General features: G+C 49.6%; 1 protein-coding gene across 1 annotated transcript in view; it reads left to right on the top strand.

Moving 5' to 3' along the window:
* Positions 1-19464, top strand: part of LOC140732480 (protein FAM83H-like) — a 69293-nt gene that overhangs the window by 27840 nt on the left and 21989 nt on the right. Inside the window, exon 3 of the mRNA XM_073055193.1 lies at positions 770-934. Within this exon, the coding sequence (XP_072911294.1) occupies positions 770-934 (165 nt within the window). The remainder of the gene's footprint in view (positions 1-769; positions 935-19464) is intronic.

Below are 19464 nucleotides of genomic sequence, written 5' to 3'. Positions count from 1 at the left end.
GTCCTATTTGGATCATTCCTACCAAAATGTAGCACCTCACACTTATCAGCATTAAACTCCATCTGCCATCATTCAGCCCACTCTTCTAACTAGCCTAAATCTCTCTGCAAATTTCAAAACCTACTTCATTATCCACAAGGCCACCTACCTTAGCATCATCTGCATACTTACTAATCCAATTTACCACCCCATCATCCAGATCATTAATGTAAATGACAAACAACATTGGACCCAGTACAGATCCCTGAGGCACACCACTAGTCACCGGCCTCCAACCTGACAAACAGTTATCCACCACTACTCTCTGGCATCTCCCATCCAGCCACTGTTGAATCCATTTTACTACTTCAATATTAATACCTAATGATTGAACCTTCCTAACTAACCTCCATGTGGAACCTTGTCAAAGGCTATATTTGACAGGTTTCAATGAGATTCTTCTAAACTCCAGTGATTACATGCCTGGAACCATTAAAAGCTCATCATACACTAACCCTTTCATTCCTGGAATTATCCTTCTGAACTTCCTCTGGACCCCCTCCCATGCCAACAGATCTTTTCTTAGATAAGGGGACCAAAACTGCTCACAATACTCCAGGTTGGTCTGACCTGATAAAGCGTCAGCATCACATCCTTGATTTTATATTCTGGTCCTCGCGAAATGAATTCTAATATTGCATTTGTGTTCCTTACCTGCTCATCCTGCAAGTTTACCCCTTCATTGCTGCTGCTGCCATTGATACATTCCTCTGCACGTCTGCCCCTGCAGGTTATTGCCATAGTGATGGATGTTTTCACCGACATTGATCTGTTTGAGGAGGTGTTAGAGGCTGCGAGCCGTGGGATCGCTGTCTATCTTCTCCTGGATGAGATGCTCTCTCACCACTTCCTGGACATGGTCAAGAAGTGTCAAGTGAACTTGAGCCACGTAAACGTAAGATACACTGCCGATCCGTTCTGTTTCCCGCTTGGCTAAAGAGGTGATCCTGAGCTCTGCCCCCTTACCTGGGCATCCTCCAGGGGGCAGGGCTGGTGAGCAAACTGTGCACTGCTCTGATAATCCAGCTGTGGCTCCATGTGTCCATCAGTCATCCAGTTATCCAGTGCAGAAAGAGGCCCTTCTGGCTTGTTGCTCATGCTAGCCTCTGTGCCTGTCTACAGTAGTCCAATCTGCTTGAGTTTGGCCCATATCCTTCTCGACCAACCTGGGGTCCATGGACTCCTCGGTTAATGGTATGAGTTTATGGCATGAGAAAGGTTGGGAATCTGGTCAAAACCATTCCTATCCATGTCCAAATGTTTCTCAAACATTGAATCAGAATCAAAATCAGGTTTGTTATCATTGACAACATGAGTGAATCTGCAGATGCTGGAAATAAATAAAAACACAAAATGCTAGCAGAACTCAGCAGGCCAGACAACATGTATGGGAGGAGGTAGTGATGACTATTATCATTGACATGTGTTGTTTTATGGCAGCAATACAGTGCAAACTGTAAAAATTACTGTAACATACAATAATTAGTAATTAGTGCAAAAAGAGAGTAAAATAATGAGTTAGTGTTCAGGGGTTCTTTGTCTGTTCAGAAATCTGATGGTGCAGGAGAGAAAGCCATTGAGTGAGTGTCTTCAGGCTCCTGTACCTCCTTCCTGGTGGTAGCAATGAGAAGAGGGCATTCCTGAGTGGTGAGCATCCTGAATAATGGAAGCTGCCTTCCTGCGGCATCACCTTCTAAAAATGTCCTTGATGGTCACTGGCACTGTAAAGCTTTGCTCTGACTGCTATGCCACTGTGTCACTAGTGTGGATTTCCAGAATTCCACCCCTCACCTTTCTCCTCAGTCCCCACCCCCCGGCCATCTGCTGATGTTGTAGGGAGTTTGCTGCTGTTTATGGGCAATCTCAGTGTATGAGTCACCCCTAATGACATTCCACAGGAGTCTGCAAAGCTTCACCACTCTGCCGATATTCTTGGCACTCCCCAGGGATTCCCCTGCACAGCCTCGCCCACAGGCAGTTTCCACACAGTCACAGAACCAGCTCTTTCAGCCTACCCTGAACCTGCTATCCATACTTGTCAAGGCAGTGGGAGGACTCTGTGCTGGGAGTGTGTCGAGACTTTGCCCCGAGTGCCGGCAGCCTCCTATAGTCAGATAAGAAACAATTGTGTCCCCAACCAACCCCATGTGTAGCGGCTAACCAAACCCATCCCTATGGGATCACAGGCTGTGCTGACGTTACTCACATTAATGGTGCAATCATCAGATTCCCAGTGGCCGTGGGCAGAGTAGGTCCGGATTCCCAGTGGCCTGGGCAGTGTAGGTCCGGATTCCCAGTGGCCGTGGGCAGTGTAGGTCCGGATTCCCAGTGGCCTGGGCAGTGTAGGTCCAGATTCCCAGTGGCCGTGGGCAGTGTAGGTCCGGATTCCCAGTGGCCGTGGGCAGTGTAGGACCGGATTCCCAGTGGCCGTGGGCAGTGTAGGACAGGATTCCCAGTGGCCGTGGGCAGTGTAGGTCTGGATTCCCAGTGGCCATGGGCAGTGTAGGTCCGGATTCCCAGTGGCCCTGGGCAGTGTAGGTCCGGATTCCCAGTGGCCTGGGCAGAGTAGGACAGGATTCCCAGTGGCCGTGGGCAGTGTAGGACAGGATTCCCAGTGGCCGTGGGCAGTGTAGGTCCGGATTCCCAGTGGCCTGGGCAGTGTAGGTCCGGATTCCCAGTGGCCTGGGCAGAGTAGGACAGGATTCCCAGTGGCCGTGGGCAGTGTAGGTCCGGATTCCCAGTGGCCTGGGCAGTGTAGGTCCGGATTCCCAGTGGCCGTGGGCGGTGTAGGTCCGTATTCCCAGCGGCCGTGGGCGGTGTAGGTCCGTATTCCCAGTGGCCGTGGGCGGTGTAGGTCCGGATTCCCAGTGGCCGTGGGCGGTGAAGGTCCGGATTCCCAGTGGCCGTGGGCAGTGTAGGTCCGGATTCCCAGTGGCCCTGGGCAGTGTAGGTCCGGATTCCCAGCGGCCGTGGGCAGTGTAGGTCCGGATTCCCAGTTTCCGTGGGCAGTGTAGGACCGGATTCCCAGTGGACCTGCGTAATGTACGTCCGGATTCCCAGTGGCCCTGGGCAGAGTAGGTCCGGATTCCCAGTGGCCCTGGGCAGTGTAGGTCCGGATTCCCAGTGGCCGTGGGCATTGTAGGTCCGGATTCCCAGTGGCCGTGGGCAGAGTAGGTCCGGATTCCCAGTGGCCGTGGGCAGTGTAGGTCCGGATTCCCAGTGGCCGTGGGCAGTGTAGGTCCGGATTCCCAGTGGCCGTGGGCAGAGTAGGTCCGGATTCCCAGTGGCCGTGGGCAGTGTAGGCCCGGATTCCCAGTGGCCGTGGGCAGTGTAGGACCGGATTCCCAGTGGCCCTGGGCAGTGTAGGTCCGGATTCCCAGTGGCCCTGGGCAGTGTAGGACCGGATTCCCAGTGGCCGTGGGCAGAGTAGGTCCGGATTCCCAGTGGCCCTGGGCAGTGTAGGACCGGATTCCCAGTGGCCGTGGGCAGAGTAGGTCCGGATTCCCAGTGGCCCTGGGCAGAGTAGGTCCGGATTCCCAGTGGCCTGGGCAGTGTAGGTCCGGATTCCCAGTGGCCGTGGGCAGAGTAGGTCCGGATTCCCAGCGGCCGTGGGCAGAGTAGGTCCGGATTCCCAGCGGCCCTGGGCGGTGTAGGTCCGGATTCCCAGCGGCCCTGGGCGGTGTAGGTCCGGATTCCCAGCGGCCGTGGGCGGTGTAGGTCCGTATTCCCAGCGACCGTGGGCGGTGTAGGTCCGTATTCCCAGCGGCCGTGGGCGGTGTAGGACCGGATTCCCAGTGGCCGTGGGCGGTGTAGGTCCGGATTCCCAGTGGCCTGGGCAGTGTAGGTCCGGATTCCCAGTGGCCTGGGCAGTGTAGGACAGGATTCCCAGTGGCCGTGGGCAGAGTAGGTCCGGATTCCCAGTGGCCGTGGGCAGAGTAGGTCCGGATTCCCAGTGGCCGTGGGCAGAGTAGGACCGGATTCCCAGTGGCCGTGGGCAGAGTAGGTCCGGATTCCCAGTGGCCCTGGGCTGTGCAGGTCCGGATTCTCAATGGCCATGGGCAGGGTAAGTCCAGATTCCCAATGAACAGTTCCTGCTGACTGGAGGGTGGCTAATGTTGTCCCACTTTTCAAGAAAGGAGGGAGAGAGAGAACAGGGAATTATAGACCGGTTAGCCTGATGTCAGTGGTGGGAAAGATGCTGGAGTCAATTATAAAAGAGGAAATTAAGACACATTTGGATAGCAGTAGAAGGATCAGTCCGAGTCAGCATGGATTTATGAAGGGAAAATCATGCTTGACTAATCTTCCGGAGTTTTTTGAGGATGTAACTATGAAAATGGACAAGGGAGAGCCAGTGGATGTAGTGTACCTGGACTTCCAGAAAGCTTTTGATAAAGTCCCACATAGGAGATTAGTGGGCAAAATTAGGGCACATGGTATTGGGGGCAGAGTACTGACATGGATTGAAAATTGGCTGGCTGACAGGAAACAAAGAGTAGTGATTAACGGGTCCCTTTCGGAATGGCAGGCTGTGACCAGTGGGGTACTGCAAGGTTCGGTGCTGGGACCGCAGCTGTTTACAATATACATTAATGATTTAGATGAAGAGATTAAAAGTAACATTAGCAAATTTGCTGATGACACAAAGCTGGGTGGCAGTGTGAAATGTCAGGAGGATGTTATGAGAATGCACGGTGACTTGGACAGGTTGGGTGAGTGGGCAGATGCATGGCAGATGCAGTTTAATGTGGATAAATGTGAGGTTATCCACTTTGATGGCAAGAACAGGAAGGCAGATTACGATCTAAATGGAGTCAAGTTAGGAAAAGGGGAATTACAACGAGATCTAGGTGTTCTTGTACATCAGTCAATGAAAGCAAGCATGCAGGTACAGCAGGCAGTGAAGAAAGCTAATGGCATGCTGGCTTTTATAACAAGAGGAATTGAGTATAGGAGTAAAGAGGTCCTTCTGCAGCTGTACAGGGCCCTGGTGTGACCCCACCTGGAGTATTGTGTGCAGTTTTAGTCTCCAAATTTGAGGAGGGACATTCTTGCTATTGAGGGAATGCAGCGTAGGTTTACAAGGTTAATTCCCGGAATGGCGGGACTGTCATATATTGAAAGATTGAGCAACTGGGCTTGTATAGACTGGAATTTAGAAGGATGAGAGGGGATCTGATTGAGACATATAAGATTATTAAGGGATTGGACACACTGGAGGCAGGAAGCATGTTCCCGCTGATGGGTGAGTCCAGAACTAAAGGCCACAGTTTAAGAATAAGGGGTAGGCCATTTAGAACAGAGATGCGGAAAAACTTTTCCACCCAAAGAGTGGTGGATATGTGGAATGCTCTGCCCCAGAAGGCAGTGGAGGCCAAGTCTCTGGATGCATTCAAGACAGAGTTAGATAGAGCTCTTATAGATAGCGGGGTCAAGGGATATGGGGAGAGGGCAGGAACGGGGTATTGATTGTGGATGATCAGCCATGATCACAGTGAATGGCGGTGCTGGCTAGAAGGGCCGGATGGCCTACTCCTGCACCTACTGTCTATTATGACCGTGGGCAGTGTAGGACCAGATTCCCAGTGGCTGTGAGCACTGTAGGACCAGATTCCGAGTGGCCTGGGCAGTGTAGTACCGGCTTCCCAGTGGCCGTGAGCACTGTAGGACCAGATTCCGAGTGGCCTGGGCAGTGTAGTACCGGCTTGCCAGTGGCCGTGAGCACTGTAGGACCCGATTCCGAGTGGCCTGGGCAGTGTAGTACCGGATTCCCAATGGCCGTGAGCACTGTAGGACCAGATTCCGAGTGGCCTGGGCAGTGTAGGACCAGATTCCCAGTGGCCTTGGGCAGTGTAGGTCGGGATTCCCAGTGGCCGTGGGCAGTGTAGGACCGGATTCCCAGTGGCCGTGAGCACTGTAGGTCTGGATTCCCAGTGGTCTGGGCAGTGTAGGACCAGATTCCCAGTGGCCATGGGCAGTGTAGGACAGGATTCCCAGTGGCCGTTGGCAGTGTAGGACAGGATTCCCAGTGGCCGTGGGCAGTGTAGGACAGGATTCCCAGTGGACCTGCGTAATGTACGTCCGGATTCCCAGTGGCCGTGGGCAGTGTAGGATTGGATTCCCAGTGGCCGTGGGCAGTGTAGGACCGGATTCCCAGTGGCCCTGGGCAGTGTAGGTCTGAATTCCCAGTGGCCCTGGGCAGTGTAGGTCCAGAATCCCAGTGGCCCTGGGCAGGGTAAGTCCGGATTCCCAGTGGCCTTGGGCAGTGTAGGTCCGGATTCCCAGTGGCTGTGGGCAGTGTAGGTCCAGAATCCCAGTGGCCGTGGGCAGGGTAGGTCCGGATTCCCAGTGGCTGTGGGCAGTGTAGGTCCGGATTCCCAGTGGCCCTAGGCAGTGTAGGTCCAGAATCCCAGTGGCCGTGGGCAGGGTAGGTCTGGATTCCCAGTGGCTGTGGGCAGTGTAGGACCGGATTCCCAGTGGCTGTGGGCAGTGTAGGACCGGATTCCCAGTGGCCCTGGGCAGTGTACGTCCAGAATCCCAGTGGCCGTGGGCAGGGTAGGTCCGGATTCCCAGTGGCTGTGGGCAGTGTAGGACTGGATTCCCAGTGGCTGTGGGCAGTGTAGGTCCAGAATCCCAGTGGCCGTGGGCAGTTTAGGACTGGATTTCCAGTGGCCCTGGGCAGTGTAGGTCCAGAATCCCAGTGGCCGTGGGCAGGGTAGGTCTGGATTCCCAGTGGCTGTGGGCAGTGTAGGACCGGATTCCCAGTGGCTGTGGGCAGTGTAGGACCGGATTCCCAGTGGCCCTGGGCAGTGTAGGTCCAGAATCCCAGTGGCCGTGGGCAGGGTAGGTCCGGATTCCCAGGGTTCATTTCCCACCGCTGCCTGTAAGGAGTTTGTACGTTCTCCATTGGAATTGGATGTCAAGTCATTGGGTAGATTTAAGGAAGAGGATGATAGGTTCTTGATTATTCAGGACATGTTGAGTTATAGGGAGAATGCAGGAGAATGGGGCTGAGGGAATTGGATCAGCCAAGATGGAATGTCAGAACAGACTTGATGGGCCAAATGGCCGAATTCTGCTCCTATGGTCTTGTGGAGCTCTCGATGGCCCCGGTCAAAGCCGATCGGAATTTAGAAGCAGTTTATGTATCACTGTCTCTTTTGACGTGAAGTTACCGTAGATTCCGCACTACAGAGCGCACCTGATTAAAAGCCGCAGGCTCTAATTTTAGAAAGAAAATCAATTTTGTACTTGTACAAGCCGCACCGGATTTTAAGCCACAGGTGTCCCACGTTGTAATATGCGATATTTACACAGAAAGATATTACACGTGAAGATTTTTTAACTTTTAATTAAATCCGTATGGTAACATAAACAAATACATATTGCAAATGCTTTTTTTCGAACCGTGCCTGTAACACGGCTACTTTTAAATATACATACGTATCGGTAACACACACATTACGTTGCGTATACTTTTTTACTGAACAGTGCACGAACAACATTCCAACATCTCCTAACGACTGGTAAAAAAAATATATATACTGCAGCCTACCAGGAAAAGTTATTGATCGCCTTCTTCATCTTCCTCCTGCGCACTAAAACCATCAAAGTCCTCTTCTTCAGTGTCCGAATTGAACAACCTCAGGATCTCATCACTCACTTCAGTCTCTTCGTTGTCGCTCTCACTTGAGCGCACGCGATCCTCTTCATCACGCAGCAGTCCAGCCTTTCGAAACCCGTTGGTGATGGTGGATGTTGTGACACGGCTCCACGCATTTAGGATCCACTGGCAGACTTGAGTTAAAGATGCTCTTCGCATGTGGCCTGTTTTGGTAAAGGATTTCTCGCCGCTCGTCATCCAAGTCTCCCACTCAACGTGCAGCGCCACTTTAAATGCCCGGTTCATGCTGATGTCCAGTGGCTGCAAATACTTTGTGGTGCCCCCAGGAATCACAGCTGGAACTGAGTTTGTACTCTTGATGGCAGCTTTCACTGAATCTGTTATATGGGCCCTCATGCTGTCCATAACGAGCAATGCTTTTTTTCTGTGAAAAAATCCCCCTGGTCGCTTGGCGTAGCACTCTCTGAGCCAATCCTTCATTAGACTCTCCATCATCCAACCTTTCTTATTGACTTTCACCATGATTTCTTTTGGGAATTTTTCCTTTGGCATTGTCAGCCGCTTAAAAATCACCATCGGTGGAAGCTTTAGTCCGGATGCTGTGCAGCTCAGAACACAAGTAAAATGCGTTCTCTCATGGCCACTTGTTTTCAGTATGATGGACGAGTCACCTTTTTTATTAACAGTCCGAGTGAGAGGCAGGTCAAACGTCAAAGGTACTTCATCCATATTTATGATTTCATCTGGCCCGATGGAATTCTCCGCTATCTTTGTTTGAGTGAATGTGCGGAAGTTAGCAAGTTTTTCCTCGTGGTCGGGAGGGAGCTGCTGACACAGAGTCGTGCGTACCCTGACGGACAGGTCTTTTCGTCTCATAAATCTAAAACACCACGATGGCCCACCTCTAAAATCTTCGATTTTCATTTTGGTGGCGATTGCTTTAGCCTTCAGTCTGATCTGCATGGTGGAAACACCGCGGCCGCCTGCTCTCTGTGTGTTAACCCAGTCTTCAAGAAAGTTTTCAAGTTCGGGCCATCTGCTATGATTACCTCTGAAAGCTTTTGTCGTCTTTTTGCATTGACTCAGTTCTTCACGCTGGCGTCTCCACCGTCTCACCATCGATTCATTTATGCCAAGATTACGTGCAGCAGCTCGATTTCCTTCTTCAACCGCCAGATTGATCGCCTTTAACTTAAAAGCTGCATCATATGCTTTTCTTCGAGTGTTTTCCATGTTGATGAGGGTGAGTACAAATGACTGATTTACAATAATTTAATTGTGAAAGTGCGCTTGATTTATCGTACAATTTCATTGGACCTCTGTGAACTACTCATCAATTTTATTGGTCTACTGTTACGAGGCAAAATGTTTTTGGCGGCATGAAAAAAAACCATGCATTAGCCGCACCGTAGTAAAGGCCGCAGTGTTCAAAGCTGTTCAAAGCGTGGGAAAAAAGTAGCGGCTTATAATCCGGAATCTACGGTAGTTGTTTTGTTGGCTGCAGTGCAGTGTGGTGACGTAAAATTCTGGTAAATTAAAGAAAATGTGTATCTGATACCAGATAATGAGGTGGTGTTACACCCACAAAGTGCTGGAGGAACAGCAGGTCAGGTGGCATCTATGGAGGGAAATAATTTGTGGACATCTTGGGCTGAGACTATTCATCAGGACAGAAAAGGAAGATGACAGAAGCCAGAAAAAGGTAGTGTGTAGCGGAGCGAATGGGAAAGAGTATAAACTGGCAGCTTGATTGCTGATACCAGTGAGGTGGAGCTGGATAAAGTGAGAAGCCTGGAGGTGATGGGTGGGAAAATTAGGAGAAGAAGGAATTTAGTCGGATAAGAGAGTGGACCATGGTAGAAATCATGGATCATCGTGTCAGAAGGGGAATGATCAGTAGTGTGCTTGGGTTCCCTGGTCCAGGGAAGAACAGGGAATCATATTTGGCGTATTATGTACATTTCTGGTAACCTCATTGTAGGAAAGATGTTATGAATCGAGACAAAGTGCAGACTTACTAGGATGGTGCCTGGACCTGGAGGTCTGAGTTACACGGAGAGATGTGTAGACTGGGACTTTATTCCCTTGAGTGTAGAGATTGAGGGGTGACCTGATGGAAGTATATAAGATCATGAGGGTGAAAGCACATCATCTTTTACCAGGCAGGGTGTGGGTAAAACAAGAAGGCAGAGGTTTACGATCAGAGGCAAGAGATTTACAAGGGACATTGGGGCTGTTTTTTTTCACACAGGGTAGCACGGTTAGTGCAACACTTTACAGGAACCAGCTGTAAGACAGAGTTTTGATTCCTGCCGATTTCCGTAAGGAGTTTGTATGTTCTCTCCTTGACCACGTGGATTTCCTTTTACAATTCAAAGACGAACGGCTTAGGGTTAATGAGTTGTGGGCGTGTTGTGCGCCGGGTGCGTGGTGACATTTGCCAGCAGCCCCCAGCATAATTTCTTTGCTGACGCATTGCTCTGTATATTTTCATGTCCACGTGTTCCAGCTGTCTACCTGTTGGTGAGGGAGCTGCGATAACACCAATACTCAAAAGCCACCTGGATGGGACAGGATGAGAGGGCATTTGGCACATGGGATGAGCTCACTGGACAACACAGATGCCATTGATTGCTGTGCTGAATGACCAGTTTCTGTACTGCGATTGTCTGTGTTTCTCAGGAATTGTAAACGGAACAGTTTCCAGTGGCCATTGCCCCTTCAAACCTCACCCTATTAAATGCAGCCAACAACACCCAGATACTTGCTTCCAGTCTCCTCACATCCCAGATGCTGATCATGGGGGCAGAGAGAGGGGAGAGAAAGGGAGAGAGGGCAAAATGAGTTGGGGAGGGAGAGGAGGAATGTGAGGTGATGAGGGAGAGTGAGTCGATGAAGGTGGAGGAGAGAGGAAGGACAAAAGGGGAAAGAGATGGGGAGGGAGGTAAGCATGGAGAAAGAGAGAGGAGATGGAAGGAGAGAAGGAAGGAACTCTGAAGAGGCAGGGGCTGGGGAAATTGGGAAGAAAAGGTGAGGGGGGTAGAGGAGGATGGAGAAGAAAATCAGCCACACTGCCTATCAGGTACAGTGTATCACAGGGGAGTGTCTGTATATCATAAAAACACAAAATGCTGGCAGAACTCAGCAGGCCAGACAGCATCTATGGGAGGAGGTAGTGACGACGTTTCGGGCCGAAACCCTTCATCAGGAGTGAAGTAACATGGGATGGTCGAGGGGGGATAAGAAGTGGGGGGAGGGATGAAGTAGAGAGCTAGGAAGTGATAGGTTGGAGGAAAATGGGCTAGGGGGAAAGTGGAGAATTATGGGAAATAAAAGAGAAAGAAAGGTAGGGCTGGAGGGAGATTACAGTGAGGGGGGAAGAAAGAGAGAGAAAGAGAACCAGACTGAAATAATAGATAGGGATGGGGGTAAGGGGGGGGACAGGGGTATCAACGGAGGTCAGTGAGTTGGATGTTCATGCCGGCAGGTAGGAGGCTACCCAGGCGGGAGATAAGGTATTGCTCCATCGACCTGTGCGCGGCCTCATCTTGATGGTAGAGGAGGCCATGGACAGACATGTTGGAGTGGGAGTGGACTGTAGAATTGAAGTGTGTGGCCACAGGGAGATCCCGCGCACAGGTCGATGGAGCAATACCTTATCTCCCGCCGGGGTAGCCTCCTTCCTGCCGGCATGAACATCCAACTCACTGACCTCCATTGATACCCCTACCCCCCCACCCCCATCCCTATCTATTATTTCAGTCTGGTTCTCTTTCTCTCTCTTTTTTCCCCCCTCACTATAATCTCCCCCCCCCCCAGCCCTACCTTTCTTTCTCTTTTATTTCCCATAATTCTCCTCCTTCCTCCAGCCCATTTCCATCCAACCTATCACTTCCCAGCTCTCTACTTCATCTCTCCCTCCACTTCTTATCACCTCTCCACCATCCCATGCTACTTCACTCCAGATGAAGGGTTTCGAACCGAAACGTCGTTATTACCTCCTCCCGTAGATGCTGTCTGGCCTGCTGAGTTCTGCCAGCATTTTGTGCTTTTATTTATTTCCAGCATCTGCAGATTCACTCGTATGGTCTGTATATCATGTACAGTGTATCACTGTGGGAGGATCTGTATATTGGGTACAGTGTATCACTGTGGGAGGGTCTGTATATTGGGTACAGTGTATCACTGTGGGAGGGTCTGTATATCCGGTACAGTGTATCACTGTGGGAGGGTCTGTATATCCGGTACAGTGTATCACTGTGGGAGGGTCTGTATATCATGTACAGTGTATCACTGTGGGAGGGTCTGTATATTGGGTACAGTGTATCACTGTGGGAGGGTCTGTATATTGGGTACAGTGTATCACTGTGGGAGGGTCTGTATATCCGGTACAGTGTATCACTGTGGGAGGGTCTGTATATTGGGTACAGTGTATCACTGTGGGAGGGTCTGTATATCCGGTACAGTGTATCACTGTGGGAGGGTCTGTATATCATGTACAGTGTATCACTGTGGGAGGGTCTGTATATCTGGTACAGTGTATCACTGTGGGAGGGTCTGTATATCCGGTACAGTGTATCACTGTGGTAGGGTCTGTATATCCGGTACAGTGTATCACTGTGGTAGGGTCTGTATATTGGGTATAATGTATCACTGTGGTAGGGTCTGTATATTGGGTACAGTGTATCACTGTGGGAGGGTCTGTATATCCGGTACAGTGTATCACTGTGGTAGGGTCTGTATATTGGGTACAGTGTATCACTGTGGGAGGGTCTGTATATCGGGTACAGTGTATCACTGTGGGAGGGTCTGTATATCTGGTACAGTGTATCACTGTGGGAGGGTCTGTATATCCGGTACAGTGTATCACTGTGGTAGGGTCTGTATATCCGGTACAGTGTATCACTGTGGGAGGGTCTGAATATTGGGTACAGTGTATCACTGTGGGAGGGTCTGTATATCCGGTACAGTGTATCACTGTGGGAGGGTCTGTATATCTGGTACAGTGTATCACTGTGGTAGGGTCTGTATATCCAGTACAGTGTATCACTATGGTAGGGTCTGTGTATCCGGTACAGTGTATCACTGTGGGAGGGTCTGTATATCCGGTACAGTGTATCACTGTGGGAAGGTCTGTATATTGGGTACAGTGTATCACTGTGGGAGGGTCTGTATATCCGGTACAGTGCATCACTGTGGGAGGGTCTGTATATCAGAGGTGGTGTATCATGGTGGACCTGTTTGTTTTTTCGGTAGGGTGCATGGCAGAGCCACTGTCTGTGTATCTAGTACAGTGTATCACTGTAGTAGGGTCTGTATATAGGGTACAGTGTTTCACTGTGGGAGGGTCTGTATATTGGATACAGTGTATCACTGTGGGAGGATCTGTATATTGGGTACAGTCTTTCACTGTGGGACGGCCTGTATATCCGGTAGAGTGTATCACTGTGGGAGGGTCTGTATATCCGGTACAGTGTGTCACTGTGGGAGGGTCTGTATATCCGGTACAGTGTATCACTGTGGGAGGGTCTGTATATTGGGTACAGTGTATCACTGTGGGAGGGTCTGTATATCAGAGGTGGTGTATCATGGTGGAACTGTTTGTTTTTTTGGTAGGGTGCATGGCAGAGCCACTGTCTGTGTATCTAGTACAGTGTATCACTGTGGGAGGGTCTGTATATCTGGTACAGTGTATCACTGTGGTAGGGACTGTATATCCAGTACAGTGTATCACTATGGTAGGGTCTGTATATCCGGTACAGTGTATCAATGTCGGAGGGTCTGTATATTGGGTACAGTGTATCACTGTGGGAGGGTCTGTATATCCGGTACAGTGTATCACTGTGGGAGGGTCTGTATATCCGGTACAGTCTATCACTGTGGGAGCGTCTGTATATCAGAGATGGTGTATCATGGTGGAACTGTTTGTTTTTTCGGTAGGGTGCATGGCGGAGCCACTGTCTGTGTATCTAGTACAGTGTATCACTGTAGTAGGGTCTGTATATTGGGTACAGTGTTTCACTGTGGGAGGGTCTGTATATTGGGTACAGTGTATCACTGTGGGAGGGTCTGTATATCAGAGGTGGTGTATCATGGTGGAACTGTTTGTTTTTTCGGTAGGGTGCATGGCAGAGCCACTGTCTGTGTATCTAGTACAGTGTATCACTATGGGAGGGTCTGTATATTGGGTACAGTGCATCACTGTGGGAGGGTCTGTATATTGGGTACAGTGTATCACTGTGGTAGGGTCTGTATATTGGGTGCAGTGTTTCACTGTGGGAGGGTCTGTATATTGGGTACAGTGCATCACTGTGGGAGGGTCTGTATATTGGGAATGTGTATCACTGTGGGATGGTCTGTATATCCGGTACAGTGTAATACTGTGGGAGGGTCTGTATATTGGGTACAGTGTATCACTGTGGTAGGGTCTGTATATCCGGTACAGTGTATCACTGTGGGAGGGTCTGTATATCAGAGGTGGTGTATCACTGTGGGAGGGTCTGTATATTGGGTACAGTGTATCACTGTGGGAGGCTCTGTATATCCGGTGCAGTGTATCACTGTGGGAGGGTCTGTATATTGGGTACAGTGTATCACTGTGGGAGGGTCTGTATATCAGAGGTGGTGTATGATGGTGGAACTGTTTGTTTTTTCGGTAGGGTGCATGGCTGATCCACTGTCTGTGTATCTAGTACAGTGTATCACTATGGGAGAGTCTGTATATTGGGTACAGTGCATCACTGTGGGAGGGTCTGTATATTGGGTACAGTGTATCACTGTGGGAGGGTCTGTATATCCGGTACAGTGTATCACTGTGGGAGTGTCTGTATATTGTGTACAGTGTAGCACTGTGGGGAGGGCCTGTATATTGGGTACAGTGTATCACTGTGGGAGGGTCTGTATATTGGGAACAGTGAATCACTGTGGGAGGGTCAGTATATCCTGTACAATGTATCACTGTGGTAGGGTCTGTATACTGGGTACAGTGTATCACTGTGGGAGGTTCTGTATATCAGAGGTGGTGTATCATGGTTGAACTGTTTGTTTTTTCGGTAGGGTGCATGGCAGAGCCACTGTCTGTGTATCTAGTACAGTGTATCACTGTAGTAGGGTCTGTATATTGGGTACAGTGTTTCACTGTGGGAGGGTCTGTATATTGGGTACAGTGTATCACTGTGGTAGGGTCTGTATATCCGGTACAGTGTATCACTATGGTAGGGTCTGTGTATCCGGTATAGTGTATCACTGTGGGAGTGTCTGTATATCAGAGGTGGTGTATCATGGTGGAACTGTTTGTTTTTTCGGTAGGGTGCATGGCAGAGCCTCTGTCTGTGTATCTAGTACAGTGTATCACTGTGGGAGGGTCTGTATATCCGGTACAGTGTATCACTGTGGTAGGGTCTGTATATTGGGTGCAGTGTTTCACTGTGGGAGGGTCTGTATATTGGGTACAGTGTATCACTGTGGGATGGTCTGTATATCCGGTACAGTGTATCACTGTGGGAGGGTCTGTATATTGGGTACAGTGTATCACTGTGGTAGGGTCTGTATATCCGGTACAGTGTATCACTGTGGGAGGGTCTGTATATCAGAGGTGGTGTATCACTGTGGGAGGGTCTGTATATTGGGTACAGTGTATCACTGTGGGAGGGTCTGTATATCCGGTACAGTGTATCACTGTGGTAGGGTCTGTATATTGGGTGCAGTGTTTCACTGTGGGAGGGTCTGTATATTGGGTACAGTGTATCACTGTGGGATGGTCTGTATATCCGGTACAGTGTATCACTGTGGGAGGGTCTGTATATTGGGTACAGTGTATCACTGTGGTAGGGTCTGTATATCCGGTACAGTGTATCACTGTGGGAGGGTCTGTATATCAGAGGTGGTGTATCACTGTGGGAGGGTCTGTATATTGGGTACAGTGTATCACTGTGGGAGGGTCTGTATATCCGGTACAGTGTATCACTATGGGAGGGTCTGTATATCATGTACAGTGTATCACTGTGGGAGGGTCTGTATATCCGGTACAGTGTATCACTGTGGGAGGGTCTGTATATTGGGTACAGTGTATCACTGTGGGAGGGTCTGTATATGAGAGGTGGTGTATCATGGTGGAACTGTTTGTTTTTTCGGTAGGGTGCATGGCAGAGCCACTGTCTGTGTATCTGGTACAGTGTATCACTGTGGGAGGGTCTGTATATTGGGTACAGTGTATCACTGTGGGAGGGTCTGTATATCAGAGGTTGTGTATAATGGTGGACCTGTTTGTTTTTTTGATAGGGTGCATGGCAGAGCCACTGTCTGTGTATCTAGTACAGTGTATCACTGTGGGAGGGTCTGTATATCCGGTACAGTGTATCACTGTGGGAGGGTCTGAATATCAGAGGTGGTGTATCATGGTGGACCTGTTTGTTTTTTTGGTAGGGTGCATGGCCGAGCCACTGTCTGTGTATCTAGTACAGTGTATCACTGTGGCAGGGTCTGTATATTGGGTACAGTATATCACTGTGGGAGGGTCTGTATATCCGGTACAGTGTATCACTGTGGGAGGGTCTGTATATTGGGTACAGTGTATCACTGTGGGAGGGTCTGTATATCCGGTACAGTGTATCACAGTGGTAGGGTCTGTATATCCGGTGCAGTGTATCACTGTGGGAGGGTCTGTATATCCGGTACAGTGTATCACTGTGGGAGGGTCTGTATATCCGGTACAGTGTATCACTGTGGGAGGGTCTGTATATCCGGTACAGTGTATCACTGTGGTAGGGTCTGTATATTGGGTATAATGTATCACTGTGGTAGGGTCTGTATATCCGGTACAGTGTATCACTGTGGGAGGGTCTGTATATCCGGTACAGTGTATCACTGTGGGAGGGTCTGTATATTGGGTACAGTGTATCACTGTGGGAGGGTCTGTATATCAGAGGTTGTGTATAATGGTGGACATGTTTGTTTTTTTGGTAGGGTGCATGGCCGAGCCACTGTCTGTGTATCTAGTACAGTGTATCACTGTGGCAGGGTCTGTATATTGGGTACAGTGTATCACTGTGGGAGGGTCTGTATATCCGGTACAGTGTATCACTGTGGGAGGGTCTGTATATTGGGTACAGTGTAATACTGTGGGAGGGTCTGTATATCCGGTACAGTGTATCACAGTGGTAGGGTCTGTATATCCGGTGCAGTGTATCACTGTGGGAGGGTCTGTATATCCGGTACAGTGTATCACTGTGGGAGGGTCTGTATATCCGGTACAGTGTATCACTGTGGGAGGGTCTGTATATCCGGTACAGTGTATCACTGTGGTAGGGTCTGTATATTGGGTATAATGTATCACTGTGGTAGGGTCTGTATATCCGGTACAGTGTATCACTGTGGGAGGGTCTGTATATCCGGTACAGTGTATCACTGTGGGAGGGTCTGTATATCCGGTACAGTGTATCACTGTGGGAGGGTCTTTATATCAGAGGTGGTGTATCACTGTGGACCTGTTTGTTTTTTCGGTAGGGTGCATGGCGGAGCCACTGTCTGTGTATCTAGTACAGTGTATCACTGTGGTAGGGTCTGTATATCCGGTACAGTGTATCACTGTGGGAGGGTCTGTATATCCGGTACAGTGTATCACTGTGGGAGGGTCTGTATATCCGGTACAGTGTATCAATGTGGGAGGGTCTGTATATTGGGTACAGTGTATCACTGTGGGAGGGTCTGTATATCCGGTACAGTCTATCACTGTGGGAGGGTCTGTATATCAGAGATGGTGTATCATGGTGGAACTGTTTGTTTTTTTGGTAGGGTGCATGGCGTAGCCACTGTCTGTGTATCTAGTACAGTGTATCACTGTGGGAGGGTCTGTATATCTGGTACAGTGTATCACTGTGGGAGTGTCTGTATATCAGAGATGGTGTATCATGGTGGAACTGTTTGTTTTTTCGGTAGGGTGCATGGCAGAGCCTCTGTCTGTGTATCTAGTACAGTGTATCACTGTGGGAGGATCTGTATATCCGGTACAGTGTATCACTGTGGTAGGGTCTGTATATTGGGTGCAGTGTTTCACTGTGGGAGGGTCTGTATATTGGGTACAGTGCATCACTGTGGGAGGGTCTGTATATTGGGTACAGTGTATCACTGTGGGATGGTCTGTATATCCGGTACAGTGTATCACTGTGGGAGGGTCTGTATATCCGGTACAGTGTATCACTGTGGTAGGGTCTGTATATCCGGTACAGTGTATCACTGTGGGAGGGTCTGTATATTGGGTACAGTGTATCACTGTGGGAGGGTCTGTATATCCGGTACAGTGTATCACTGTGGGAGGGTCTGTATATTGGGTACAGTGTATCACTGTGGGAGGGTCTGTATATCAGAGGTGGTGTATCATGGTGGACCTGTTTGTTTTTTTGGTAGGGTGCATGGCAGAGCCACTGTCTGTGTATCTAGTACAGTGTATCACTGTGGGAGGGTCTGTATATCCGGTACAGTGTATCACTGTGGGAGGGTCTGTATATCAGAGGTGGTGTATCATGGTGGACCTGTTTGTTTTTTTGGTAGGGTGCATGGCCGAGCCACTGTCTGAGTATCTAGTACAGTGTATCACTGTGGCAGGGTCTGTATATTGGGTACAGTGTATCACTTGGGAGGGTCTGTATATCCGGTACAGTGTATCACTGTGGGAGGGTCTGTATATTGGGTACAGTGTATCACTGTGGGAGGGTCTGTATATCCGGTACAGTGTATCACAGTGGTAGTGTCTGTATATCCGGTACAGTGTATCACTGTGGGAGGGTCTGTATATTGGGTACAGTGTATCACTGTGGGAGGGTCTGTATATCCGGTACAGTGTATCACTGTGGGAGGGTCTGTATATCATGTACAGTGTATCACTGTGGGAGGGTCTGTATATCTGGTACAGTGTATCACTGTGGGAGGGTCTGTATATCCGGTACAGTGTATCACTGTGGTAGGGTCTGTATATCCGGTACAGTGTATCACTGTGGTAGGGTCTGTATATTGGGTATAATGTATCACTGTGGTAGGGTCTGTATATTGGGTACAGTGTATCACTGTGGGAGGGTCTGTATATCCGGTACAGTGTATCACTGTGGTAGGGTCTGTATATTGGGTACAGTGTATCACTGTGGGAGGGTCTGTATATCGGGTACAGTGTATCACTGTGGGAGGGTCTGTATATCTGGTACAGTGTATCACTGTGGGAGGGTCTGTATATCCGGTACAGTGTATCACTGTGGTAGGGTCTGTATATCCGGTACAGTGTATCACTGTGGGAGGGTCTGAATATTGGGTACAGTGTATCACTGTGGGAGGGTCTGTATATCCGGTACAGTGTATCACTGTGGGAGGGTCTGTATATCTGGTACAGTGTATCACTGTGGTAGGGTCTGTATATCCAGTACAGTGTATCACTATGGTAGGGTCTGTGTATCCGGTACAGTGTATCACTGTGGGAGGGTCTGTATATCCGGTACAGTGTATCACTGTGGGAAGGTCTGTATATTGGGTACAGTGTATCACTGTGGGAGGGTCTGTATATCCGGTACAGTGCATCACTGTGGGAGGGTCTGTATATCAGAGGTGGTGTATCATGGTGGACCTGTTTGTTTTTTCGGTAGGGTGCATGGCAGAGCCACTGTCTGTGTATCTAGTACAGTGTATCACTGTAGTAGGGTCTGTATATAGGGTACAGTGTTTCACTGTGGGAGGGTCTGTATATTGGATACAGTGTATCACTGTGGGAGGATCTCTATATTGGGTACAGTCTTTCACTGTGGGACGGCCTGTATATC

The sequence above is a fragment of the Hemitrygon akajei genome, chromosome 8 (genome assembly GCF_048418815.1).
Source record: "Hemitrygon akajei chromosome 8, sHemAka1.3, whole genome shotgun sequence".
NCBI lineage: Eukaryota > Metazoa > Chordata > Chondrichthyes > Myliobatiformes > Dasyatidae > Hemitrygon > Hemitrygon akajei.
The sequence above is the reverse complement of the archived record's forward strand: the minus strand, read 5'-3'. Positions and strand labels throughout refer to the sequence as shown.